Source organism: Thermothelomyces thermophilus, chromosome 4, assembly GCF_000226095.1.
Source record: "Thermothelomyces thermophilus ATCC 42464 chromosome 4, complete sequence".
In the NCBI taxonomy this organism is placed as follows: domain Eukaryota; kingdom Fungi; phylum Ascomycota; class Sordariomycetes; order Sordariales; family Chaetomiaceae; genus Thermothelomyces; species Thermothelomyces thermophilus.
Genome location: NC_016475.1, coordinates 1,782,983 through 1,808,274, shown reverse-complemented (window position 1 = coordinate 1,808,274; position 25,292 = coordinate 1,782,983). Strand labels below are relative to the sequence as shown.

Below are 25,292 nucleotides of genomic sequence, written 5' to 3'. Positions count from 1 at the left end.
TCGTGTGTCGTGCGTCGTGTGTCGTGCGTCGTGTGTCGTGCGTCGTGAGTCGTGCGTCGTCAGCAGAGTCGGACCCGTGTGAAACGATAAACTGCGTGACTAGAGAGGGTGAAGCGCCGAAACTTGGAGGAAGGTAGGCGGCAGAGGAGATTGAACGAGAGTCGCGTTTAGGAGATGTGAAATTGAAAATGGACTATCGCTTCTTTTCTGAGGCGGAAGGACTCCTCTTTGTTGCCGACTTATTACGGTTTATTCGAATCTCCAAGAGCGGGATGTTATGGTCGAGCTGTCGTCTTTTGCCATGTGGGGTGTCTGGGGAAGGCACCTTGTAGGCCGGGACTTCGTTGTGACGAAGCCCCTCGACCCTCGGTACCTTGCCAGTGACCGTCTTGGCAGTGGCTCACATCGCCGAAGCAGGGAAGTTACCCAACAACGCGGCCGCCTTAAGCGCCAAAGCTCTGGATGTGCTGTGTGCATTATGTGAAATCCCGTCTGGTCAAATGGAGGACAAGTATTCAAGAAAGAAGAGAAAGATGACGCGAGAGAGAGAGAGAGAAAGAGCAGCTCAATCGCAGGAACACGTGCCCGTCGTCCCGTCGATGGCATCCCCGGTGGAGGAGGATGAGGTGAGCCACAAACGCGTGCTCAAATCAATGCCCGGTCAGTGCAAGGGTGTAAGGGTGCCATCATAGCGCCTCCGCGATGGCAAGCTTGGACGCAAGCTTGGCCCCGCAAGGCGGCCCGGCCCCATACGTAACCAACGGCAGGCACCTGCATCGGAACTCCCGACCTTCATCGCAAACATCCGCTGCGTAAACCGTCAAACGGACTGCGCACTTCTTATTGAGGCACAGATTTTGTCTTGATATCTCTCCCTGGATCATCTCGATTTTTCAACGGAACGAACGACGAAGCGACGCAAGTTGCTGACCCCGCAATCGCGCAACCACCTCAGCGCGCGACCCAAACGAACCGCCCGCCCATCCGCCACCGTCATCACCAGCATTACCCTCCCCCCGATTCAACCTGTCAAGATGATGGGTTGGTGGTCGTCTGGGGCCAACAGTGCCCTCGATGAGCAGATAGAGAAGGCCACGAGCAGCAGCCTGTAAGAACGCACCAAGCCTCGACCGCAACCTACGGATAAAAGTACCCGACTGATCTGTAATCGCACGCAGTGAAGACATCGCGCTCAACCTCGAGATTTCCGACATCATCAGGTCGAAAACGGTACAGCCCAAAGAAGCCATGCGATCGCTCAAGAAGCGCATCAACAACAAGAACCCGAACACCCAGCTCAGCGCTCTAAATGTAAGCATCAGCATCGCGCCGAGCCCCTCACTGCGTGGACTCGGTTGCTAACCGATCCAGCTCACCGATACCTGCGTCAAGAATGGCGGTGCCCATTTCCTCACCGAGATTGCCTCCAGGGAGTTTATGGAGAGCCTGGTGTCGCTTCTTAAAGCAGTTGGGCCTGGCACGGTGAACCCCGAAGTGCGCGCCAAGATCCTCGAGCTCATCCAGTCCTGGGCTACGGCTTCTGAGGGTCGCTACGAACTCGGATACATTGGCGAGGTGTACAGGACGCTGCAGAGGGAGGGTTTCCAGTTTCCCCCTCGGGTGACGGTCGCCAGCAGTATGCTCGACAGCAGCGCGGTATGTTTTTTTTTTTTTTTTCTCTTTTTCTAGGTTTCGAGCTGGGGAAGGAAGAAGTGCGGTCGCTGACGCTGCCTAGCCCCCTGAATGGGTCGACTCCGATATTTGTATGCGATGCCGAACCCCATTCACATTTACCAACCGAAAACATCATTGCCGCAACTGCGGCAACTGCTTCGACCAGCAGTGTTCCAGCAAAACCCTGCCACTTCCTCATCTCGGCATCCTTCAGCCGGTCCGAGTAGATGATGGGTGCTACGCAAAACTTACCGACAAGTCTTCCAGAGGCGGCGGAATTCATCACGAGCGCTCTCCCAGTCACACTTTGCACTCTAACAAGCCCCGCGGCTCGTCGATGCAGCCGCGAGACGCTCGTGTGGATGACGGTTTTGACGAGGACCTGAAGAAGGCCCTAGCAATGAGCCTTGAAGACGTGAAGAACAACTCGAGAGGTTACTCGTCCAACGCGGCCAACGGAACAGCCTCCGGCCAGCAAAAGACGAATGGCCATGCTACGCCAAAGGTGGCTGAGGAGGAGGACGAGGATCTGAAGGCCGCCATTGCGGCGTCTCTAGCTGATATGGAGGAGCAGAAGAAGAAACATGCGGCGGCACTGAAGGAGCAAGCCTCGGGCGCGGCCTCCTCGTCATCCCCCGCACCCTTCACACTGCCTAAGAACGACTATGAGCTTACGCCGGTCGAAGCGGAGAACATCAACCTCTTCGCCACGCTTGTCGACCGCCTACAAACACAGCCGCCGGGAACCATTTTGCGAGAGCCGCAAATCCAGGAGCTCTACGATAGCATTGGGGCCCTTCGACCAAAACTTGCCCGAACCTATGGGGAAACGATGAGCAAACATGGTGAGTCCGTTCTCGAGCAAGGCCAGACAGCAATTGGCTGACTTCTCTCTCTCAGACACCCTACTCGATCTGCATGCGAAGTTGTCGACGGTAGTCCGTTATTACGACCGCATGCTGGAAGAGCGCTTATCGAAGGCCTACAGCCAGCACAGTATAGGGGGCTACAATTTCCCGTCCCCGAGGCAAACTTCCGGACCGTATCCTTCATTGCATCCTAGCGCACCCAGCGCTGCCGGGCCGGCGGAGAGCTTCTATACAGGGGAGCAGCAGCATGATTACAACCGGCCGACGACACAGATGTCTTATCCCCACCCGGCACCCGCCCAGCTAGGAACTTATGACAGGCGGGGTTCCGTTGCTGGACCCTCGAGCAGCCAGTACCCTCCACAACAGATGCCTCAGCACACGGGAGGTTGGGGCCCCGCGACGCCTGCCCAGCAGTACGGCCAACAGCCGAGTTACCCGCCGAACGAGCCTCCTCAGCCAGTTCAGCCGCGGCAAAACCCAACCCAGGGGCAGCTCTCTGCTCCCACTCCGAACGACTCGGTCGGCACTACCCCCACGGCCGACCCCAACGCGTCCTTCTACTTTAACACGCAACCGCAGCAACAACCACACCAGGCCGCTAGCTCCCCGCCGGACCCTGCCATGTCACCTTATCCTAACCTTTCCCAGCCAATGCACTCGTACCAGCCCTCTCTCCCGCAAACGCCGGCATCCACTGCTGCTCAGCCGTCCCAGGCGCAGCAGGCGCAGCAGTCACAGCAGACACAACAGACACACCAACCGCAGCCGCAGTCACAGCAGCCATACTGGCAGCACCCGGCCGCTCAACAGACGCAGCTCCCGCCGGTCTGGCAAGCCCCTCCCAGCAGTGCGTATCCCGGATATACCCAGGAGGCGTTTCCGTCAGCCCCACAGCATGCACCGAAGCAGCCAGCCGTGGAGGAAAGCCTGATTGAGTTGTGAACAGTCTGAAGTTTGAAGGATATACAAAAGTCGAAGAGATGGACTCATCCGAAGCAAGGTATTCCCAGACGTGGACAATGTAGGAATCTGTGGGTTTGACGGCGTTCAAGGAGGATCCACGAAGGCTTTTGTTGCCGTTGGGTTCGGCGACATTCTATTCTGTATTTCAACGGAGTGGTGGTGAGGTGCATGAGCATTATCAGCTTTGGAGCAACGTTGCGACCCCGTCTTTGGATGTTTATGTGGTGATATAAAGGAGCGGAGCTTACCGGCCAGAAGAGCATTTCCATCTCACCTGGATTCAAGCTGCCCCTGACGCTCAACCATGGTCCTGCCCTTGTTCTCCCGCCGGAAGCCGGAGAAGGCTGACGTAATGACCACCGGCGGCCAATGACTAGCGGCCTGCCGGGACTTGTCGTGGCACCGCCGCTCGCGGGGCGGGTCCCTTTTGAGGAGACAAGACCCGGGTTAGGGCGGGGCGCCAACGCGATCCGGCACCGGACTTGACCAGGTACACTAGTGGAGAAGGACGTCGGCCAGGACATGCAGTGTCTGGAAGTTTCGGACTGGAAACCCATTGAGTGACTGACTCACCAACAACATCCACCGCAGATGATATTGGTCAAGTATACGTTCGGAGTACGAGTAGTCTGACCGAGAGTTTTTTTGGTCCGTCCCTCTCCGCAGCAAACAATCATCCTTGCCTTACCTTGACCACAACGCGCACCTTGGCTTGTTCGCGTGTCTAGATCCTCACCGCTCGTTCACACGATCTTGACACAACCAACCCGTTCTGAACCTGGGGGCGGGGGCAAAAAAGAAAAAATATGCCTACTTATATCCATCTCGTCCGTCACGCGCAAGGCGTCCACAACCTCTGCGCCGAGAACCATGCACTCCCCGACCCGGATCTCACCCCGCTCGGAAAGGAGCAGTGCGCCCAGCTGGCCAAGACGTTCCCCTACCAAGGGCAGCTCACCCACCTCGTGGCCTCGCCGCTCCGGCGCACCATCTACACCTGCCTGCTGTCCTTCGAGCCGGCCCTGCGGGCGCGAGACTCGTCCCTCGTCCGGAGGACGGTGGTCGCCCTGCCGGACGTGCAGGAGGTGTCGGCGAGCCCGTGCGACACGGGCTCGGACCCGTCCGCGCTGGCGGCCGAGTTCGGGCCCGGCGGGCAGGTCGACCTGTCGCTGGTGGCGCCCGGGTGGAACGTCAAGACGGGCGGCAGCGCCTTCGCGCCCGTCATGGACCGGCTCGAGGCCCGCGCCCGCCGCGCCCGCGCCTGGCTGCGCGAGCTCGGCCGCCGGTTCGAGGCCGCCCACCCGGGCCGCGACGCCCACGTCGCCGTCGTCACCCACGGCGGCTTCCTCCACTTCCTCACGCAGGACTGGGACGGCATGAACCCCCAGGCCGGGACGGGCTGGGCGAACACGGAGTGGAGGACCTACGTGTTCGCGGAGGAGCAGGGGCAGGACGGCGCCGGGGGGGACGAGGGGCAGGCGAGGCTGCGGGAGACGGACGCCAGCTGGAGGAGGAGGAGGGGCAGCGCCGCCCCGCTGACTGAGACGGAGCAGATGGAGCTGAGGTGTGCGGTGGAAGGACGGTTGAGGGAGGAATGGGGTGGTGGTGGTGGTGATGGTGATGATGATGAGGAGGAGGAGGAGAAGGCGCAAAAGAAATGAATGAGTGAAGGGAAGCGTGGCGAAACAGCTTTTTTTTGTTATGAGCGAGCGATGATCGTCCCGACCAAGTAGACAGAATATACTTCGTAGACCGTGTTGCGAATTAGAGCTTGACAGCGAACAAGAAAACCTTGCTTGTTGTGTTTCACATGTTGCAGATCACAGTGTCGGCTTCATTTATTGGTATGTACGCATCCCGCAGAGCGCGTGTGAAAAAAGCCTGGTTGGTGCAAAGCTTGGCACGATACCTGAGTACCGTTTACACTATAGTACATACCTAGTAGTTAGTAGAGATTAGTAGTGATCCTATCGTCTCTCGCATCACGGCGATTCGCTGTGTTGCTCCGGCGAGCAGAAGCGGTGCCATCTAAACGAACCATTTTGACCACATCATTCGATCTTCTGCTTGTTTTCCCTTTTCTACACATACTCGCAGGCCATCTGCGCCAAGCGTTGCAGCTGCCGTCGCGTAGTGGAATCCGTAGTAGAATCCGAGCAGCCGCCACCCGCATCCTGCTTCGTCGGCATCAAGGTTCCGTGTTTCGCAAGCCGTTTCCAATCGAACTTTTCCGTCAGTGGTTGGGCAGATGTTTCATAGGGTCTGAAAGCGACTGGTGCCATGCAAGGGGCAACCTCGCTTGACCAATCATCGGATGATACGGAGTAGAGAGGAACTTTAACGGGCCGGTCGGCAGAAGCAGGGGGGTTGCCCTACTGCCCTGCATTCGGAGTCGGGTTGCTCCAGAAAATATCCGTGCACATGGGTTGTTGCTCCATGCGGAAAGTCACATCGCTAAGCGCTGATTTCCTGTTGCGGTGAAGTCGAGATGGGTTAAACCCCCGCGTGGGCCCAACATCCGACCAATCGCGCGAGCATCCCGAGGCCGCAACAGGTTCCGCTTACTGCGTAGGGCAGGGCCAGGATGCCCTGCTCCTTCCAGCTCATGGCCCCTTATCTCTCCACTCGTCGCAGATGCGCCTCTCCCTCACGCTTCCTTCGTTCCGTGGGCCTCCCGCACGTCGTCAGGGTGGCCGTTCGGGGATCAGTTGGAAACACGACCGATGACCTATCCATTCATTATCGCATGTCACAGTGAATACCAGTTGCTTACGTCGAATTGGGCAATACAACGCGCCATTCGCCATCACAACAACCACACCGGGCTCTATTGTTCCCGACAATCCAACAATAATAGGCTATCGACTGCACAACTCTTTATAACAAGTACATACTGTCAACGGATCTTCTTCCATTGTGGGCTTCGACATATCACTACCGCTTCGGTCAGCTCGACACCTTGCCTGGGAGCCGTGCCCAGCCGATCAAACCCTGGAAACCCCCCCTCCCTTCCTTCTCTCTCCCAGCCCTCTACCACGTCCCCCCAAACGGAGAGCGCTGCCCATTCACTATCACCACGACACCGCACCTCCACTCCCTTCGGGTTCTCTTGTCCGACCCGACACAACGGGCGCTGTCCATTGTGCCGGTTCGCCACAGCACCGAGGCAACATTCGCAGCGCGCTCCCTGCCCCTCTCTCGGACGCATTGCTGCTCAACACTACGGACCCCCGGCAACAATCTGTCTTCGCGATGCGAGCGGGGAGGAAGCGCTGCTAAGGCCGCTGCTGGCCTTTTGAACCGAACAATCCAACCCACTTTCTGACGTTTCCTTCCTTCTCGTCTCTTGTCTTCAGCCGGCTCCGTGATCTCATCGTCACCGAGAGCCGGTAAGTGTCGTCTTCTTTCGGCGACGTAGGTATAGTCGGTATCTTCGCGGGCGAGGAACGACTCCTGCGTATTGCCGTTACGGTGCCTTTTTTTTCTTTTTCTTTTTTTTTTTTTTCAGCATCTCTTTGCGATACCCCCTCCCACGGCACATCGATTGTGCCGAACCACTTCGTCTTCATCCACTTCCTCGACAGTGTCGACACGTCAACCTTTGCGGCCCGGTTAGCCCATTTCTTCGCGCCTGCCATCACGATGGGATTCCTCAGTCACCGCAGACGTCATATCGAGGTCCAGCCAGAACAGAAATGGGACTTTATCGTGAGTGACCCAAGGATACGCCCAGAGATCCGGGCCATGATCGATTGACGTTTTGCTTCCAGAGTCTCAACGACTTCAAATCCACCTCTGTCTTCACGCCAGTGGCCTACGGTTATCTCTGGTTTTCACTAATCATTTCGCTCGCCGTCTATGCAGTCGATATATTCACCGCCTACCAGCTTCTTGCCTTTAACCGTTGGTCTTCACAAATTGAGCCCGCTCAGTTTATCCCCTTCGACATCTCGAAATGGATCTTTACCGTTTGTATTCTCCTTTCCTTCGCAAATCTGGCATACGAGTATTTCCGCGCCATAACCATTATGCGCCGAGGAAGCGTCGCCGAATGTTTCCTGGACAGTCTTGCTGCCCGCCTCGAGAGCATTCGGATGGGAGAAGGCCGAGGTTGGAAGAGATTCTTGGTCTTTGCGGAGCTCACCAGGAGTAAAAAGGGCGCCGAATACATCGCCCTGTTTACCTTCTTCAGCTTTCAATGTAAAGAAGCCCCTTCGGAGACGGCATTTCATGGGAGTGTTGGCTAACGATGAATAAGCTTGGATTCGCGTCCTTCTTTGCTCTGGGCCTCGCCAAGCCATCAACGCACTCACTCTCTACTCGGTTTACGATGCGCGGCTCCAGATCAACCAATCCAGCTTCGAGACCTCGCTCGCCGACTTTTTTGACAAGATCAAAGCTCTGGCAACCGAGGAGCCTCGCCAGGCCGTGATCCTTTCCGGCATGCTGTTCACGCTCGTCATCTGGGTCTTCTCCTTCCTCTCATTACTCCTGGCCGCTCTGTTTTTCGTCTTTTTCCTGTGGAGCTACATCCCGCGCGAGGATGGCGGCTTGACTGGCTTCTGTGAGCGCAAAGTCAACAAGCGCCTCAAACAGATCGTCTCAATCAAGATCAACAAGGCCATGGCCGAGGAAGAGCGAAAGAGGAAAAAGGCGGAGCTCAAGGCAGCCAAGAAGAACGGTGGGGACAGGCCGGTGACGATGAAGCCATCCCTCCCCGTTCTCGACGACGACGATCTCCCCCAGATGCCAACCTTGAACCGTGCCGATACCTTCGCTTCGTTCACCGAGAAGCCTTCCCGTCCAAGCAGCCCTGGCAGTTTCGAAATGAACTCACTTGGTCGAAGGCCGCCAATGCCAACGAGGTCGGAAACCAAACGCACAACAGGGAGCGAATACTCTGTCGAGACCTCGCTCCTTGGAAGCGCAGCCGGGATGGGTATGGCTCCTCCCAGATCCTCGACACCCACCTTGCCTCCGCTCGACCTCGACGGGTATCCGCCCGCGCGAACGGCAACCACGTCGTCCAACAGGAGCTACGGGCCCGCTCCCCATATGCAGCGGATGGCTTCGAATGGTTCGTCGCTACGCGACTATACAGCAAGCCCCGCAAATTTCACGTCGGAGACGATGCCATCTGAGCCGCCTCCCGTCAAGTCACCCACGGGATCTTTCAACTACAGCGGGCCTGGTCCGAATCAGCCCCGGTTGCCCTATCCAGGCGACGGCAGACCACCCCAACGCGGCGATACCCGTTCTCCACATCCCGGAGATAGCAGGTTCCCCTATGCCGAGGGCAACAGGTTGCCACAGCGCCATGACACTCGGTCGACCCATCCTAACGACATGAGATTACCGTACCCTGGAGACAGCAACGGAGCGGCCTTTGACAATCGGTTGAATGGCCGTGCTAGTCCCGCTCCGTCAATGAACACTTATCGCAGCAATCCGATGTCACCGCGCGGGCCGGGGCCAGGCGGGCACCCAATCCGCAGCGCCACAAATCCCATGGCCCCACAAGGCCAGCCTCAATTCCCTCCTTCCAGAGCAATGACCCAACCGATGCGGCCCTTCCACCAACCAACTGATAGCCGCGGCTCGCTGAGAAGCAATCAGAGCTCCAGCCGACCATTCCAACCCTTCCAGCCGTATCACCAGCCGAGCGCTAGCAACAGCTCGCTGAGGAATATGATCAATGCTGTACAGTACGGTGGGGACAATGGCAGTGAGTATGGCGGTACTGCGAGTCGACCGAACCAGCAGACCAGAAACGACCCCTGGGGACATCGTGGTGGGTATGGTGAGAGCAACGGCAACGGCAACGGCAACGACTCATGGAGCCAGGATCTTGAAAGAGGCGGCGGGCCGAGGTATTGAGTGTTTAACGGCAGGCGGTCTTGGTATGAACCAGACGTCCCCATGAGCTAATCCGCTACTGTTCTCTCCCGGGGTAACTTCGGGGCCCCCTTTCTGCATAGAAAACAAAAGTCTCGGAGCGGGCTTGGATGGACTTGGGACGGGCAAGGAGCAAGCTCGAGGCAGGTTATGGCAGTACTTGACTCGTATTGTACATATTGCATGAATCTTGTCGGACGGACGAGGTTTTTAGAAGAGCCGATTCTTCGTGATGAATGCACCTTTTTTTACTTTGGCCCTTCTACGATGCTCGTTGAACGGGGTGAGTCGCCTGTTCAAAGGCAGAGGGAGCCGTGCCTTTTCAATCCCAACCCATTCGATAGAACTCCCTCAACTGCTAAGGTTTGCAAAGATGTATCTGTGACCGCCCCTAACACCAGCAGTTGCCAACGTCCAATTCTTCAGCCTCACTGGTCGGTCTTTTGTGATTCTCCCTACGGTCAGCGTAAGCCCTAGCTCCCCGCATGACTGTCTTTTCTGAGCGAGCCGGAGCAGCATTCAAGGGGTTCGGCGAGGGACTCTGCTCTGCGAACCCAAGGGTAACGACAGGTTGTGATTCTGTGTGCGCCCAGCATCCAATCTGCTTCGATGTGATTCCTCCTATGTAGGCAGATTTCGGGAGAAAGGGGGGGGATTAAAAACAACTTCTGTAATGGCCGGGTTTGGGGAAGCTCGTATTCTACATATGTTTTGGAAACGAAGGAACCAAACCAGCCCCTGGTTGCACAAGACTACTCCCCAAGGCGTGGCACGGCCAGCGCTCAGCACAGAAACCGTTTTTGTATGTACAGTACCTTGAATGAAGATTGGCAGTGAAAAGGGCCCGGGAGCTCCAAGCCATATGGCGACTGACCCAAAAATTGAGGTGGTTAAGAAACAAAGGGGAAAAAAAAATCTATTGTACACGGTCCTACTCTGTTCCTTCCCCTGTGACTCTGAACTCCTTTAAATCGAGGCTCTATTTGGGAAGCCAAATATCCAAGCGAAGAAGAGGCGCATGTACTGTACACACAGAGAGTTGAGATGTCCAAGAAGATGCAGGGAGACAACCCATGAGAGAGAGCAATGCATATCTGGCCATCATCATCACCCCCCGGTAGGTACCTGCCTCCACGCCATGCCATGCATGAAACGCAAGACACCAGACGAAATAAAACAAAATACACACACACACACACCCCCCGAAAAAAAAAACACCCAAAAATAAAGAAGAATCAGACCGCCCGGGTTCTATTTCCCAAACTTCCACCACTTCTTCTTCTTTCCATCCTCGTGATACCCCTCCTCCTTGACGTTATGTCTCCCCACCACGGCCAAGAACACCTGATCCAGCGTCGTCGGGCTGACGCTGTAGTGTTCCACGCCAAGGTACTCCCTATTTTCCTCCAACAAGACGACCAGTTTGCCGATGGCTGACCCAGACGACGAGGACGACGATGACGACGATGACGAGGAGGAGCCATGGCCGACGCCGTGAGGAACCTTGGCGCACACCTGCTCCTGGGCCCCACCGCTCGCGAGGGCTGCTGCGGTAGCGGCAGGAACCTTGAACCGCATCTGGCCGTGGTACGTCTTGTCCTCGACCTCGGCCCCGGCAAAGGTCTGCGTCACCCATGTGCGCACCTTCTCCACGTGGGCGTCGCTCGTGCGCGGCGCGCCCTTGCACACGAGGTGGACGTGCAGCTGGTTGCCGAAGCGCTGCCTCAGCTGGTCGATGCTGCCCATGGCCAGCATGCGCTTGGCGAGGATGCCCGCCCGGCCGGCGAGGGCGTCGGCCTCCTCCATGCTGTGCGTCGTGAGCAGGAGGCTGCGGCCGGGGACGGTGGAGGCCAGCGTGCGCCACATGATACGCTTGGCGGCGGCGTCGAGGCCGGACGAGGGCTCGTCGAGGAGCACGACGGTCGGGTTGCCCATGAGGGCGATCCCCAGCGAGAGCTTGCGCTTGTTGCCGCCCGAGAGCGCGTGCGCCTGGCGGGTGCGGAAGGCGCTCAGCCCGACAGCGCGGATCACGGCCGACACGTTGTGCTCGACGTCCGGGATGCCGCGCACGCGCGCGTAGAAGCGCAGGTGCTCTTCGACCGTCATGACGTCGATGGCGTCGAACTGCGGGCAGACGCCGAGATGGGAGCGGGCCGCGGCAACGTGGCGCGTGACGGAGGCGTTTTCCACGAACACGTCGCCTCCGGCCGACGGTTTGAGGTTGCCGCGGATGACGGAGATGGTGGTCGACTTACCGGCCCCGTTGGGCCCGAGGAGAGCAAAGACCTCCCCGTGGGGTACGCCGAAGGTGACGTTGTCGACGGCAATGTTGTTGCCAAACGTCTTGGTCAGGTTGACGACGCGCAGGCCGTCCGTGGGGCGGCCGGCGTCGGGATTGGCAGCGCTGCTAGACTTGACGCGGATCAGCTCGTTGGCGACTTCTTCGTCGGAGATGGCGGCGCGCTCGTCGGCATCGCTCTGCGAAGGAGGAGCGGAGCGCTTGAACATGCGCCACAGGCTGAAGCCTGCGCTGCCGCCATCGGCCCAGACGAGGACGAGGAAGAGGATGACGGCCTGGACGATGAGGTAGAGAATCGGGCCGCCGTATTGGACCATGGCGCCCGGGTTGGAGGACAGCTGCTGACCATCGCAGGCCGTGGAAAACAAGTTCAGGGTCACGAACAGGGCGCGAATGACCGACATTATGGGCGCCAACACCGAGATGGTAAAGTGCACAACCAGCACCAGCGAGTCGATCCGATGGACGGGCGCGTACACGATGACACACATGTACCCGATAAGATAGAGAAGAAGCATGACAACCTGCCAAGCAGCTGCGAACGCATAGGCCGACAGCTGGTTCGAGGCGAAGAGCGAGACGTTGTACGCCAAGAGGGTCGACGCCAAACCGTGCAAGATGAATACCAAGAAGACGTAGCCAATGTGGTACCAGAGGTCGGGGGCGACGGCGGCGAAGAGGATGATGCTGATGACGGCCCCGGCCAGCACGGCGGCAAAGTCGATGCCCAGGTAGGCGATCCACAGCGGCAGCGGTTTGACGCCGTTCGAGTACTGCAGCCCACGAACTTGGCGGCGGCGCTCCAAGTTCGGGTACAGCGAGAAGAAGGCCGGGTAGGCGCACAGAGCGAGACCGACGTACACCAGAAACTGTAGCGAGTCTCCGGCGTCGGGGGTAAACGGCCTGTCGAAGGGGACATAAGTCGTCGCGATGGTGCTGTTCACCAGGAGCATATCCATAACCCACTTGCCAAACCAGGCATTGACCATCTCGACCCCGTCGCCTTTGTAGACGAGCGTCGGGCGAGAGCGGTCGTCACCCAGCCAGATGCCAGCGGGCGTGATGTTCTTGCGGTACTGGACGACGGCTTGATTGAACTCGTCAATCGAATCGACGATGGTGAGATTCCGGAAGAAGTCGGCCGCGCTGGTGACGGCCCTGGTCGACAGGCCATCAGCGTCGGCAATCTCGCCGCCGGCGCCGCCGGTCTTGCCTTGCGTGTTAATGTAGATGGGGGCAAACAGGCGCATCAGGTTCGACTCGGAAAACTTGTCCGCCGGGCCGCCGACCACAAAGATCTCGAAGCCGCCGTCGAATATGTTGACAGCCTCGTTCCTCGACAGTTGGTCCGTGGGAGAGCAACCCACGGCTTGCTGATCCTTGACGAACAGCATCACCAACCCGGCGGCGATGACGGGGATCACGAAGGCGGCGACGGTGGGGAACCAGTTCCTCTTGAAGATGACGCAGCGCTTGAGGAAGAGCACCCAGGCCTGGCGCCAAAAGCCGACGGGTTGTCCCGACATGAGTTCGAGGCCCTTCTCCGTTTGGCTCATCCCGTCGGCAGTCGCGGACTTCTCGTCAGCCGAGCTCAGGACCCCGCGCGAGTCGAGGTCCCCTCCCTCGGCCCGGACCTCTTCGGCAAGCTGCAAGAAGACATCCTCGATCGTCGGGCCGGAGAAGCGATAGTCCTTGACGCCGGCCGTCTCGAGCTCCCGGATGACCGTAGCTGCCATGGCCGAGGTCGAAGCCATGTAAGACGCCTCCTCCCGGGTCGCCTTCTTCTTCACTCCGGCAATATCGGGCAGGCGCGGGATCAGCTTCACGTTGTTGACATGGATCCTGTAGCCGCCGCCCAGGCGGTCCTTCAGCTCCGCAGACGTGCCCTTGGCGCGCAGATTGCCCTTGGACATGACGGCAATGTAGTCCGCCAGCAGGTCCGCCTCGTCGAGGAAGTGCGTCGTCAGTATGATGGTGCGCCGCCCGCGCTCGGCGAGCAGGATGTCCCAGATCTTTCTCCGGCTCAGGGGATCCAGGCCGCTCGACACCTCGTCGACGCAGCAGACGGCGCTGCCGCCCGTGAGCATCATGCCGAGCTGCAGTTTCCGCTTCTGGCCGCCCGACAGGGTGCGCGACTGGGCCTTGATCTTCTTCTCGAGGTCGACGGCAAGGACCAGGTCGCGGATCTCCTCCTTGGTGGCATGGCGGCCGGGGGACTTGAGCTTGTTGAAGATGCGGATGTGCTCAAACACGGTCAGTTCGTCCCAGAGAACGTTCTTCTGCGGGGCGATTCCCAGGCCGCCGGTGCCGTCAATGGTGATGTTGCCGCTCGTGGCCTTGTTGATGCCGGCGATGGTGTCGAGCGTGGTGCTCTTGCCGCTACCGTTGGCGCCAAGCAGGGCCAGGATCTGGCCGCGGGTCGCACTCAGGGTGAGCTTGTTCACGGCCACGACGGGCTCCTTTGGCTTCGCGATGAAGGAGAACATGCGGCGGACGATTCCCGGGCTGTAGACCTTGGTGAAGTCCTCGAGCTTGACGGTGCAGTCGCTGCCGAGATCGCCGCGGTCCTCGCCAACCACGATGTTGCGCCCGCTGGAGGTAGTACCGTGCAGCCACCTCTCGATCAGGGCGCCGAGGACGGGGTAGACAAGGGCCTGGGCGGCAAGGAACACGAAGAAGACGATGCCCGGTAGCTCCCAGGGGCTGTTGGGCGGTGACTGGAGAAGGTCGGTCGGCCATTCCTCTCTCTCCCAGCGGGCGAGGAGCGTGATGAAGTAGGTGAAGTTGCAGGGGGTGAAGAGAAGGCTCAGGGCGACGACGGTCGGAGTCTTGGGCGAGGTGATGGTCTGGGCGATGATAGCCAACAGGATGTAAACAATGGTGAGCAGCACACCGCTCAGCTGCGACTTCTTGAAGAAGGCTGCGCCGAAGATGGTCATGGAGCCCAGGGCCAGGCCGGAGAGGATGAAGTAGAAGAAGACGACGACGGCGCTGGTGTGAGCAAACACGCCGGTCCACAGAATCAAGGCCGAGACGACCCAGCCGGGCAGGTACAGCACCGAAAAAGACAGGTGGTACGACAGGAGGCGAGCGACCTGCGGCTGCCAGCGGCTCTTTGTGGCCATCATGGCCTCGATCAAGGTCGACATGCCCGACTCTCGCTCGGTGGCAATGAAGCCGGCCATGTGGTAGGTAATACCGATGGTGGCGACGAGAAACGTGACGCCGAGAAAACTTATGATATTTCTCTGGTAAATGACACGGATACGGTCGTTACGCTCCTCGTCGGTGAGTGATGTGAAGGGATATTCGTCCGTGACACTGGGAAGCGGCGTCATATCGCCGCCGTCGCCGCCCTTCTGGCGAGAGATGGCCATGTCGACGGCGTTCTGCAGGGGCAGCATATAGACCTGGGCGTCGTTGGTGTCCTTGTCGGTGTCGATGCGGCCAGCGCCGAGCGAGGCATCGGCGCGGAGGGTATAATTCCATAGCCCAGCGCCGCCCTCGGTCGGCGATCCGTGGAAGACAACCGCGCCGTAGCACGGGGTCACACCGCGGAGCGAGGCGCGGCAAATGTACGGCACGTCGTCCTCGCTCTCCAGAATCGTCGCGTTCTTCCCCGCATTCCTCACCGTGGTCGCCAAGTCGTCAATGACGCGCTCGATCTCGCCACCCCTGAACCCATTGTTGACAAAGACGACATGGTTCCTGCCGCTCTCGGAAGCCACTTCCAGCCCGTTGAGCAGCGAACGCACCGGACGGACGTCACCGATGCCGAATGTCGCCGCAGGCACGAAGAGGTTACGCGCAAAGCTGAGGAACGCGGTCAAGATAATCGGCAGGACAAAGGCGCGGATGACGGTTGCCAGGCTGTGGCGGCCGAGGACGATCAGCCAGTTTTTGAGCGCCAGCGTCCATGTCTGCCGGAGAAGCGCCATGGCGGCGCCAGGCCCTCCGTTATCTAGTAACCCTTTCCGTTCCCAGTCGGATCGGCGGCGTTGGCGTTGTGCTAGACCCCAAAGGGTCGCGTGGTTCGTGCCGGCGCCACTCCTTGCGCTGCTCAGCGCTTGCACCCGAAAAGGGAGGGAACAGAAATATTCGCTTTATAATAAGGGTATTGTATATCGTACCCAGGATTTGTTGTCGTGTCAGGGCCCCTGTTTGCGTCTGCAATTATCGGACGGCGTTAATTCAGGTCAGTTTATCATCTGGGACCGACGTATGTACTGTACAGCCCTGCAAGGCGCCGCCGATAATGCGATTTAAAACAGAATTGACGCAGGAATAGGAAATAAAAAGGTAGAAAATAAAAAGGAAAAAAAAGGCTGACAAAGAAAATGACCATCTGAACACGAGCCGAAGTTTTGTCTGGTAGTTAAACTGCTCTCTCGGCGTTTAGGCTCACAGCCTCGTTCCTCCCCGATCTGGGGCGTAATTTCAGGTTGGTACCGATCGGGGTGCCTAACGTGGGTATGGATAACCAGCACATCCTCCCCACTTGGCCATTCCATCGCACTCTACAAACGTAGTAGACAATACAGCGATGATGGCGCTTTCACGATGTAATGGAAAGTCGCAATCGAGACCCACTTGCGCACTAAGTCAAGTCTCAGTCCTGCTGCTGCTGCTGCTGCTGCTGCCGCTCCTGGCTCTCCCGATTTTGGTTCCTGGTTCTCAAACAAAGTTCTGTACGGAGCAGAGTAAGCCTCGCTTTCGCGTTCCCCGCCCAGAGCTCTGCCCCTCATGCCACGTAACGCCAAGCCCGTCGTGCCATTGAAAGAGCTGGGTTGCATCCGCAGTTCATCCGATCGCCATTTAATTGCAAGATATGGGAACCCGGATGCCGCGAACCCCACGACTCTGTATCGCAATATATTCTCCAGAATATCACGGAGAGAAACGCGAAGAAAATTGCCCAAGTATCAGAAAGTAGCCAAGTAAGAAATTGGGAAACCTCCGCTATTCTCCCGTCAGATGCATTAGTGAAGCTCGCCACAAGCAGTTGATTAACCAGGCAAAAAGAAGTATCGAAAGGGGGGAAAAGTCTCCTGTCGGGGCTGTACGGAGTAGGAAGTAACTAGTGTACGTAAGCTATGAACGTAGTGTACTCCGTACATACATCCGTACATACATATGTACATCCACACTCCGTGCTACGGACTTTTCCTACCTTAAACCTCGAGCTTCCTTAATGCATACACTAACTCTCTGAACGCGCTGTCAGCATGACGTTCGTCAGCCAAGACATGCGCCATCACCAAGACACTACAAATTGGCTACAACACAAGTCAATCTCATTCAGGCCCAATGAAAAGCATGCTCCGATTTTTTTTTTTTCGTTTAGATACGCCGCGACGAGTAGTGTAGTGTAGATCCAGTTATTGGGCTTGATCAACTAAAGAACTACGTGCTCCTCGTAAGCCTAGCTGTTTTCCATCGCATATCTACTGACTTGCTCCGTGGTGTGTAAACAACCAAACCGCACACCTAGAAACAGAGCCCAGATCTCCTTAACAAATCGTCTACGCTTTCTTCTTTTCGGTCACACACCGGGGTATCCTCGTCTATTTATGCGCTGTAATACAAAGTCAGCAGTCGGACGCTTTAGCCCAGCAGATACGAGCACAACCACTTACGGATGCCTTCCTCAGGAAGGGGCTGGACACCAACCAACTCGGCCGCAGACTTCTCCTTGGTGCCTTGCTTTTCCTCACGCAGGAACGGGAAGGGAAGGACCTCCCGAATCGAATAGTTGTTCGTGATGAACTAAGACATGCACCGTTAGCTCGGTATCACTTGTCAACCTTGTTTTCTCCTTGTAGTGTCTCACCATAGCAAGGCGATCGATACCGAGGCCCCAACCGCCAGTTGGGGGCACTAAACATGCGCGTCAGCACATCTTGACAACAGGCAGACAGGCTTTGAGCCAACACTTACGGCCATACTCCAGCGCGTTGAGGAAGCTCTCGTCAATGATTTGGCTGCAGCAGGGTTATTAGCCATGTTCGGTTGCTGCGGGACACCAGGCAAAACATACGCCTCGTCATCGCCCTGAGCCTTCTGGCGGGCCTGTTCTTCGAAACGCAGTCTCTGGTCGAACGGATTGTTCAACTCGGTGTACGCGTTGGCAATCTCCTTCTTGCAAACGAATGCCCTATCAGGGAGTCAACATGCGTTTGACTGACCGAAGGAGCTGCTTTACAGCGGCACGGCAACCTACTCAAATCTCTCACAGAGACCTGTACAACATCGTTAGTCAGCACGGTAACCAAAAGAGAAGAAAACATGGCATCCTCTCTCAACTCACCCTTCTTAGACCGATGATACTTGGCGAGGGGGCTCATCATCTGCGGATGTTCGACTGCACCTCGAGTCAGCGCTGATACTACCCTCCTATCCCGTCTCAAACCGGCAGCACTCACGGATGAAGGTCGGGTTGATGCAAGTGCTCTCGATGAACTCGCCCGTCAGCTTGTCGATCATGCGGGCGTTGGTAAGCGGCGGCGGGCACTCGACGTTCATCTTCTTGCAGAGTCTCTGCAGGAACTGGTTCGTCTCCTCCGTGTGAAGCTCCTCATAAGGGGGGAACTTCTCGCCCGTGGCCTTCTCAAGCTCGGGGATCATCTCAACCTTGCGCCACGGCGCCTCCCAGTTGATCTCGTACGTCTCTCCGTGCTGGGTCGTGAACGTGGTCTTGTAGGAGCCCGTGAGCTCCTTGACAAGCGACGAGACGAGCTCCTCAGTCAGCTTCATCACGTCGTAAACGTCGGCATACGCCCAGTAGAACTCGCAGGACGTGAACTCGGGGTTGTGCGTCAGGTCGATGCCCTCGTTGCGGAAATTCTTTCCGAGCTCAAAGACCTTGCCGAACTGGCCGACAATCATCTTCTTGAGGAAAAGCTCAGGAGCCACTCTCATGTACATGTCGATGTCCAGGTCGTTGTGATGCGTGATGAACGGAAGCTAGCGATGGTCAGTCTTACCTCTCGGCGTCTAGGTTCGTTGTACGTACAGCAGTGGCGCCACCGGCAATGGCGTGCATCATCGGGGTCTCAACCTCAATGAAGCGACGCTCATGGAAGACTGAGACTCCGTCAGCTCCAGCACGTCAGACCGAAGGCGGGAAGGGGAAATCAAGACGTACAGTCTCGGATGAATCGCACCATCCGGCTGCGTTGCCACAGAACCTGGCGGGTCCGGTCATTCCAAAGCATGTCCAGGTACCTCATACGGGCCCTGTCATCACCACAAGTCAGCGACCTGCCCTCCCCTCAGGAGGTCTCGAGAGTCTCTCTCTCTCTCTCTCTCTCTCTCCCCCCGAGAAGCCACTCACCTCTGTTCGCTATCCGAGAACGGGAACCGCACACTGGGCAGCATATGCAAGCACGGGCTGAGCAGCACGATTTCGGTGGCAAACACCGACAGCTCGCCCTCTTTGCCCTCAGCGAGCCGGTTCTTGGGGTTGGTGCGGCCGGCATAGCCGATGATGCCAATGATGTCGCCGCGGCGAATGTTCTCGTGCTGCTTCTCAAACGAGGGGCTGCCCTCCTTGACCAGCTGCGCCTGGCAGACCACCTGCAACTGTGTGCCAATGCTGACCGTGTCGGCGGAGGTGCGGATGTCTATTCAAATCCCCGTCTTTCTTGTCAGTCGTGCGCGAGATGAGGGTTGGGGAGGAGGAGGGCGGGGAGGGGGCAATTGTTACCATAAAAGATCAGCTTGGAGCCGCTAGCGCGCTTGTTGTAGATGCGCCCCGCAATCCGAATTTCCTTGTCTTCGGCAGTCTCGCCCGACTTGAGGTGGCCAAACTCCTCGACGAACTTGGAGTCGTCATACGTGACCTGGAACTTGTGCGGGTACGGGTTGGTCTCGGGGTTCTTGAGCACTGAATGTCCCGGGTGTACCTAAATCAGCAAGCGTCTCGGAACAACTGGGGCTGACAGCTGCGCAAAAAAAATGTATCGAAAACGTACGCTCGTTGATGTGCCGGGACCGGATCTCGTGGTACTGGTTAGGGTTGAGGTCCTTCTCCTCCTCGCCCGCGACGTTCTTGGGCTTGCTCGAGGGCTTGGGAGGTGCGTTGGCCGCCTTGGCCGCCTTCTCGGCCTCCTTCTGGCGCTGCTTCTGGCGCTTCTTCAGCTCCGACTTGGACACACGCTCGCCCGTTACTTCATCCAAGTGCAAATTGGCAACCTCCTCGGTCGGAGGCGCGGGGGCGGTAGAATCAGGCATGGTATTCTGCGTAAATCTGGCTGGAAAGTGTCCGGAGGATGAAAACGACGGGTGCAAAGGCAACCGTCTGCGTGTGGCAGATCGTGTGCGAAGGTTAGGTTTTCGGTGCAGATGGGATCTGAACCCAATTGAAAAATAACCCCACAGCGGGGTATTTTCGAAGTGACTTGTCGAGTCACCGTTTTGGGGATGTAGGCCTCGGGGGGCTACGGTGTAAGGTTTGGCTCAACCAATGACTCGGGTTGAACGGGACGGGACCCTAACCCTAGCCTTCAATTTTACAGCGAGTCACCACTGCATCAAGCATCAACCCTGAATAGGGGGAGGTAACTACTAAGAGTGAAACAAGATCAGAAAAAAAAAAGAAAAAAAAAAAGGGGGGGGGGGGGAACAATTTGAAGATTAAACGGATGTAAGTCAATCTCTAGGGCTTTCTCCTAGATCCTATGTACTATTGGGATATCGGCATGCGTCCACGATCCCCCAGAGTCGGCGCGCTGGTGTTAAAGTAAGACCACCGCAAACTGAGGGGATCGACTCCTTCACCCAGGCCTAGATGGGTGCGTACACAAAGGGTGCTAGATATAGATCAAGCCCAGCTCGGCATTCGACCTCGTACACTTTCTGGTATCTGATCTGTCACCATATGGCCAGACGTGCCATCGTCGGTGTTACTCCTCTTCCCGCCCCCCAACTGTGCACGTGTCCGCGCCACTCCTAGTTGCCCGGTTTGTTGTGACGGTGCTGGCACGGGCACAACGGGGTGGAGCTGTTGCTGCCGCTGAAGCGGCTGCTGAGCCTGAAATTCGGTGTAGCCGCCAGGGTTGTCATCCATGTCGGCATCAGCGTCGGCGTCGGCGTCGGCGTCTGCATCTGCATCTGCATCTGCATCTGCATCCGCATCCGCATCCGCATCCGCGTCGATGTCGGCGTCGGCGTCGGCATCGGCATCCGCATCCGCATCGGCATCCGCATCAGCATCAACGTCCGCATCAGCATCGACATCGGAAACACCGGTTGGATTTCCTTCTGCGTCACGCCGATCGTTTTGGTTCGGCCGCGGCTCACCGGCTAACTCAGCATCTCGGTCACTCATCTCTTCGTCTTCGTCGTCGTCTGCGTGAATATTTATCGAAGGGGTTGTGCTAGGGACGGCCGGTGTTTCCGGCAGCGTTGGCATGGACGCTGCGTTCGGCGACGTGGCCGAGACCTGGTAGCTCGTTCCGTGAGTGCAAGCCGTAGAGAGCTGTTGCGGTCGAGGGCGATCTCGACAAATGGAAGACTGTTGTGGCATCTGCAGCCCATCCTGCTTGTTCGGAGTAGATTTATCGCAGGTTGATCCCCGTGGACTCGGCCCTGCCGCTCCCGGGCTAAGAGTCCGCTGTGTCTGGAGACCGCTGGCTGCCGAGCGGGCGGACACAATCACGCTCTTCCACCGGTCGATCACCGACGAGACAACCGTATTCAGGTCCGAGCCGCGGTCGGAAAGACTCAGGCCGACGAAATGCTTCCCGTTTCGCATCGCCTCTTCTTGCAAGTGTGTCAAGAACTTCTCGTCGATGTAGAGGGTCGGTGGTGGCGCGATCTTGAACTCTCGCGGTTGTTGTAGGCGAGTCAGTTGCTCGATTTGGCTCTTTAGTACCGCAACCTCTTGCCGCAGGAGGTGTTGTCCTTCCTTCAGCTTGTCCACCTCCCGCCGCCTCCTTCCCACCCCGCGTGCCAGCTCCAGCCTCCAGAGCTGCTCGCGCTGGTCCTGTGCGAGGGCGTCCCAGATCGCGTACGTAGCCTCCAGGTGATCGTAAACGTGCTTTTCCATCTGCTCGGCCGACTTCTCCGCCTTGCGCACCTCGGCCTTGGGATCTGCCCTGACCGCGTCTAGGGGCGGGGGGTACGTCAACTCCTCGCTGAGGGCAGTTGTTGCCGCCGCGCACGCAATCTTCCACCGCCGAAATTCTTCGCGAAAGTAAGCATACAGAGCTTCGAGCTGAGCGTGGCCCGGGGGCAAGATGGACCACGAGGTGGACGTCGGGTGCTGCGTCGAGGCGAAGAGAGTCGGCGGAGGGTCGAGGCACTGCAGTGTCAGCGCTGGAAAGTCGAGCGAGAACGGGTCAAAGTCGAAGGGCGTCGAGCCAATGTCGATCTGTCGCCTGCCGGCTCACACAAGGTCAGTAAGCGTACGAATGACCACGGACCAAGGTCCGAGTGGACAGGGGAACGGACTTGGCCGCCCTCAACGAGCCGAGCAGCTCTCTCAAAGCCAACTCTGCCGCCCTCGACCGATCTTCAGCGTCCTGAATCTGCTGTCTCATCTCCAGCTGCTGCTTGAGCATTTGTCGAGCTGCTGAACGCTGAGACGGCTCACGTCTCGGTAGCTGTTGTGCGGCAGCCTTCCCCTCCGCCTCGCCTCTTGCTACGCCGTCTCGCACGGCGAGGTCATTAATGACCCCAGTGTCTTCCCAGCGGTGTTTGAACGGGTAGTACTGGCTCCCAGAAGCAGCCCCGGCTTGCAAATCACCCTTTGAAGAATTCGGGGACCTCGTAACCGATCGACCGGCATCCCCAGAGGCCGGGCTTCTCCGTGATGCCGTCGTCGGTGTTCCTACAGCAGCCGACGAAACCCGTCGGGATGCGGAGCCCTTGGGCTGCCGACGTGTGATATTTTGCCTTAGCTTCCGTATGGCTTCCACGTCGTGCACGCCATCCGGGGGCTTTGGATTTTTTTCTCGGATATAAAGGTCGAGATGGCGACCTAAAGATGAGGAAGTGAAAGCCTGGTGGCAGTACGGACAACTCTTGTCCTTCACTGCCTTCGTCGTGGTGCCCTCCGGAGGGCGGCTGGGCGTCTCATTCATATCTCGTTCTCACCCGTGATGGGGAAAAATCGCTGCAATGAAATCCGGGCCGAGAAAGGCTGGGGATGAAGATACGGCTCCCCACACTCGTCGAACCAACCACAGAAGCGATTTCGGTCAGGAGTTGCTCCTTCAGAGGAGCACGAGCCTTCAGGACCATTGGATGCTCGGGGGAGGCGGGGACTGGCAGAAAGCGAGAATGCGGCGTGCTGGGACAGCCAACGATTTTAATAGGTGTTGGTGATGCGATGGGTGAGTGGACCGTTATCTTGCTTCTCTCAAAAGCCCTCATCACCGCTGACCCTAAACGGACTGAATGTTTGGGGGCCCCTTTTCCCGTCTAGGTTGCATTCTCCAGCCAGGGCAGGTATTAGCTGAACCAGGGTGCCGGGACCGCAGGACCAGGTCGGAGTGCGCTGTGCCGGCGGAGAACTTGCAGGTTGCGGCCGCTAGTGGCGGCGAGCGGGAGCCGGAGTGCGGAGGAGGCGTTCACTACGAGGGATGGCCTCTGACGGGAAGCGGGCCTAAGATTCTGCGTTCTGCGAGATCTTCCCGCAGCCGGACGGACGGCAAGTCTGCAGCGTCACAGTTGTTTCCATCATGTACAGAATACATATCCGTACAGAACACAGTACAGTGCAAAGCAAAGTGTACCGTGTTACTATGGGCTCAACCCCCTGTTCATTCCTCGGATTCACCCAAGAGACATGGCGCGACTCAGTTCGAAGTCTCCATATGGCCCTGTCCCTTTCACCGTTGGGTGGGGAGGAGTTGGGGGTTGTTGAAAACTGATATGTCTCCCGGTTTTGCAGGGGAGAGCCCGAATGCCGGCCGCCTCTCGAGTGGTTCCGTGGAATGCTTGGCGCTGATCATGGCCCGGGCTGCGGGCTTCTTGCGGCGTACTTCTGTTGTTCATACACTAAGAAAAGTAGGAAGACATATTAGCGTAGGTTCTCAGTTTCGAAACACACCACGGAAAACTGTGTACTTAAGTGGTAACAGATCGGGGCGAGCTGATATCAGATCATCCGCCGTAGAATATGGCAACAGAGTGTTCGACCTGGTCACAGATGAGACCGACTGGGATAGTCCGTACTTCGTACTGACTGGGCGAATAACGACCCCCTCCCCCCCTCTCCCATTCTCCGCCCCCGAGACTGGCATCTCCCACTACTGCGCACGAGGTGCGCTGGCGAGGCATTCCTTCATAAAGTACGGATACTTCGAAGTGTACTCCGTACTGTGCACGGATCCGTACGTTCCACGACGTATGATTCTCCCTCTCGTATCCCTGGCCCAGCCATTCGCCGGGGTGGAGACGTTCTGGGCGCAAACGGTGACTAACGCCCCTTTCCGTCCCTCTCCGGCTGCAGGCCCAAATATCCCGCCTCCTGCAAATGAGCACCCTTGGAAGGTGCCTGGAAGGGCTTGGGCCGGGGCAGTTTGATGTTCTTGCCGGGCCAATGGGCGGGCTGCTTGGCGGACCCAGGAATCTCGTTAGCTCTGCCGAAGCTCTGAAGGGAGGTCCCGCCGGAGTGGATTGTCGCCGGATTGGACGCCGATGACAGTTGCGATACCCGTCAGTTTTTCCAGACAAGGAAAAGGGACCCTGGACGCCGGACAAGGACCAGACGAAGGTGGGAAGTCGGAGGCGTTCCGCTTGGTCATAGACTCACTATTAACACTAGTTAACCGGCCCTGGACCCCCACGGCGTTGCGCAGATGCGGTTGAACCCGAAGCGACAAAATCGACAGAAGCGACGATGGAGACAGGCAGCAAACGGAGTCGATCGTCTGAGACCAGCGAGCGTGTCCGTCATCGGCTTCCATTAGTGTAATGTCCTCGGTCAAGGGGAGCGAAGCCATTGATGATCGAGATCTTTAAACTACACTACGAGGTAATTGATTTAGTTATTTTCCAACGAAAGCGGGTGGCCGATTTACAACCTACCTTGCAGACAAAGCAGGATGGACTGATGCTTTTTTGTTGGAGTCAAAATCTCCGACGCCTGTACGGGCTAATGCTGGTTATCCTGCTTTTCAGGCCCAGTTCTCGAAATTGCTGGTGAAGGCTTGAAGCTGTGTTACTGCAGTACAGCCCCACCACGGCTCCGTTGCCTTCAGTGTACGGATCCGCAAGTGCTCTGCGCTGTGGTCGGCCAAACTCAAACGTTTTGGGATCGTCTACCAAGGGCTTGGTTCTGTTGAGCAGGCGGGTAAGGAAGCCAATCTGTCTGGGTTAGTGTACACTACACAGTAGCCTAACAACCGGATTCATGTACTGTACGGATACTGTATGTACTGTACAGTACATACCTTATTAGGAGTGCATCAGTGTACATACCCACCTAAGTATGGACTGTGTGGCCGGGGATTGCGGGAGATACACTAGCATTCCGCAGCTAACTTACCCGCTGCGAAAGTTTAGCGGATGTGCGGATCACCGTCTCTAAGGTTCCTCCTACTACCTATGAATTTGTATGTAGGTACGTACAATACATACAT

The 25,292-nt window shown here is 57.6% G+C and overlaps 6 protein-coding genes across 6 annotated transcripts; 3 read left to right on the top strand and 3 right to left on the bottom strand.

The window, feature by feature from the left end:
* Positions 1 to 826: 826 nt before the first annotated feature.
* MYCTH_2093728 (uncharacterized protein) lies at positions 827 to 3,700 on the top strand. Its single transcript, XM_003663977.1, has 5 exons — positions 827 to 1,108; positions 1,179 to 1,311; positions 1,372 to 1,656; positions 1,736 to 2,519; positions 2,575 to 3,700. The coding sequence occupies exons 1-5, from the start codon at positions 1,035 to 1,037 to the stop codon at positions 3,486 to 3,488; spliced, it is 2,190 nt and encodes a 729-aa protein (XP_003664025.1). The 5' UTR covers positions 827 to 1,034; the 3' UTR covers positions 3,489 to 3,700.
* Positions 3,701 to 4,191: 491 nt separating this feature from the next.
* On the top strand, positions 4,192 to 5,189 carry MYCTH_2306347 (uncharacterized protein). Its single transcript, XM_003663976.1, has one exon. It carries the CDS (start codon positions 4,316 to 4,318, stop codon positions 5,168 to 5,170), a length of 855 nt encoding a protein of 284 aa, XP_003664024.1. The 5' UTR covers positions 4,192 to 4,315; the 3' UTR covers positions 5,171 to 5,189.
* Positions 5,190 to 7,151: 1,962 nt separating this feature from the next.
* MYCTH_2065241 (uncharacterized protein) lies at positions 7,152 to 9,386 on the top strand (the record flags this gene model as incomplete). The annotated part of the gene is made up of 3 exons (XM_003663975.1): positions 7,152 to 7,217; positions 7,280 to 7,709; positions 7,768 to 9,386. 3 exons carry the CDS (start codon positions 7,152 to 7,154, stop codon positions 9,384 to 9,386), a joined length of 2,115 nt encoding a protein of 704 aa, XP_003664023.1.
* Positions 9,387 to 10,643: 1,257 nt separating this feature from the next.
* Positions 10,644 to 16,242, bottom strand: MYCTH_2306344 (uncharacterized protein). The gene is made up of 2 exons (XM_003663974.1): positions 15,834 to 16,242; positions 10,644 to 15,753 (listed from the first exon to the last, which is right to left on the bottom strand). Exon 2 carries the CDS (start codon positions 15,639 to 15,641, stop codon positions 10,656 to 10,658), a length of 4,986 nt encoding a protein of 1,661 aa, XP_003664022.1. The 5' UTR covers positions 15,642 to 15,753; positions 15,834 to 16,242; the 3' UTR covers positions 10,644 to 10,655.
* Positions 16,243 to 16,990: 748 nt separating this feature from the next.
* On the bottom strand, positions 16,991 to 20,003 carry MYCTH_2306339 (uncharacterized protein). Its single transcript, XM_003663973.1, has 13 exons — positions 19,677 to 20,003; positions 19,409 to 19,588; positions 19,037 to 19,325; positions 18,848 to 18,939; positions 18,716 to 18,786; positions 18,126 to 18,666; positions 18,011 to 18,064; positions 17,924 to 17,942; positions 17,741 to 17,857; positions 17,641 to 17,684; positions 17,534 to 17,580; positions 17,340 to 17,469; positions 16,991 to 17,278 (listed from the first exon to the last, which is right to left on the bottom strand). The coding sequence occupies exons 1-13, from the start codon at positions 19,933 to 19,935 to the stop codon at positions 17,268 to 17,270; spliced, it is 1,854 nt and encodes a 617-aa protein (XP_003664021.1). The 5' UTR covers positions 19,936 to 20,003; the 3' UTR covers positions 16,991 to 17,267.
* A 308-nt stretch (positions 20,004 to 20,311) lies between these two features.
* On the bottom strand, positions 20,312 to 22,945 carry MYCTH_2306334 (uncharacterized protein). Its single transcript, XM_003663972.1, has 2 exons — positions 22,156 to 22,945; positions 20,312 to 22,082 (listed from the first exon to the last, which is right to left on the bottom strand). The coding sequence occupies exons 1-2, from the start codon at positions 22,785 to 22,787 to the stop codon at positions 20,525 to 20,527; spliced, it is 2,190 nt and encodes a 729-aa protein (XP_003664020.1). The 5' UTR covers positions 22,788 to 22,945; the 3' UTR covers positions 20,312 to 20,524.
* Positions 22,946 to 25,292: the final 2,347 nt, after the last annotated feature.

Bases quoted from the DNA above. Each gene is read 5' to 3' on its own strand.
- MYCTH_2093728 (XM_003663977.1), top strand. From the start codon at position 1,035: ATGATGGGTTGGTGGTCGTCTGGGGCCAACAGTGCCCTCGATGAGCAG. The intron at 1,109-1,178 runs GTAAGAACGCAC...AATCGCACGCAG, and splicing joins AAGGCCACGAGCAGCAGCCT to TGAAGACATCGCGCTCAACC. The intron at 2,520-2,574 runs GTGAGTCCGTTC...TCTCTCTCTCAG, and splicing joins GGAAACGATGAGCAAACATG to ACACCCTACTCGATCTGCAT.
- MYCTH_2306344 (XM_003663974.1), bottom strand. From the start codon at position 15,641: ATGGCGCTTCTCCGGCAGACATGGACGCTGGCGCTCAAAAACTGGCTG.
- MYCTH_2306347 (XM_003663976.1), top strand. From the start codon at position 4,316: ATGCCTACTTATATCCATCTCGTCCGTCACGCGCAAGGCGTCCACAAC.
- MYCTH_2306334 (XM_003663972.1), bottom strand. From the start codon at position 22,787: ATGAATGAGACGCCCAGCCGCCCTCCGGAGGGCACCACGACGAAGGCA. The intron at 22,083-22,155 runs GTCCGTTCCCCT...GTGAGCCGGCAG, and splicing joins GGCTCGTTGAGGGCGGCCAA to GCGACAGATCGACATTGGCT.
- MYCTH_2306339 (XM_003663973.1), bottom strand. From the start codon at position 19,935: ATGCCTGATTCTACCGCCCCCGCGCCTCCGACCGAGGAGGTTGCCAAT. The intron at 18,787-18,847 runs GTACGTCTTGAT...ACGGAGTCTCAG, and splicing joins GGTGCGATTCATCCGAGACT to TCTTCCATGAGCGTCGCTTC. The intron at 17,581-17,640 runs GTAAGTGTTGGC...GCGCATGTTTAG, and splicing joins CAACGCGCTGGAGTATGGCC to TGCCCCCAACTGGCGGTTGG.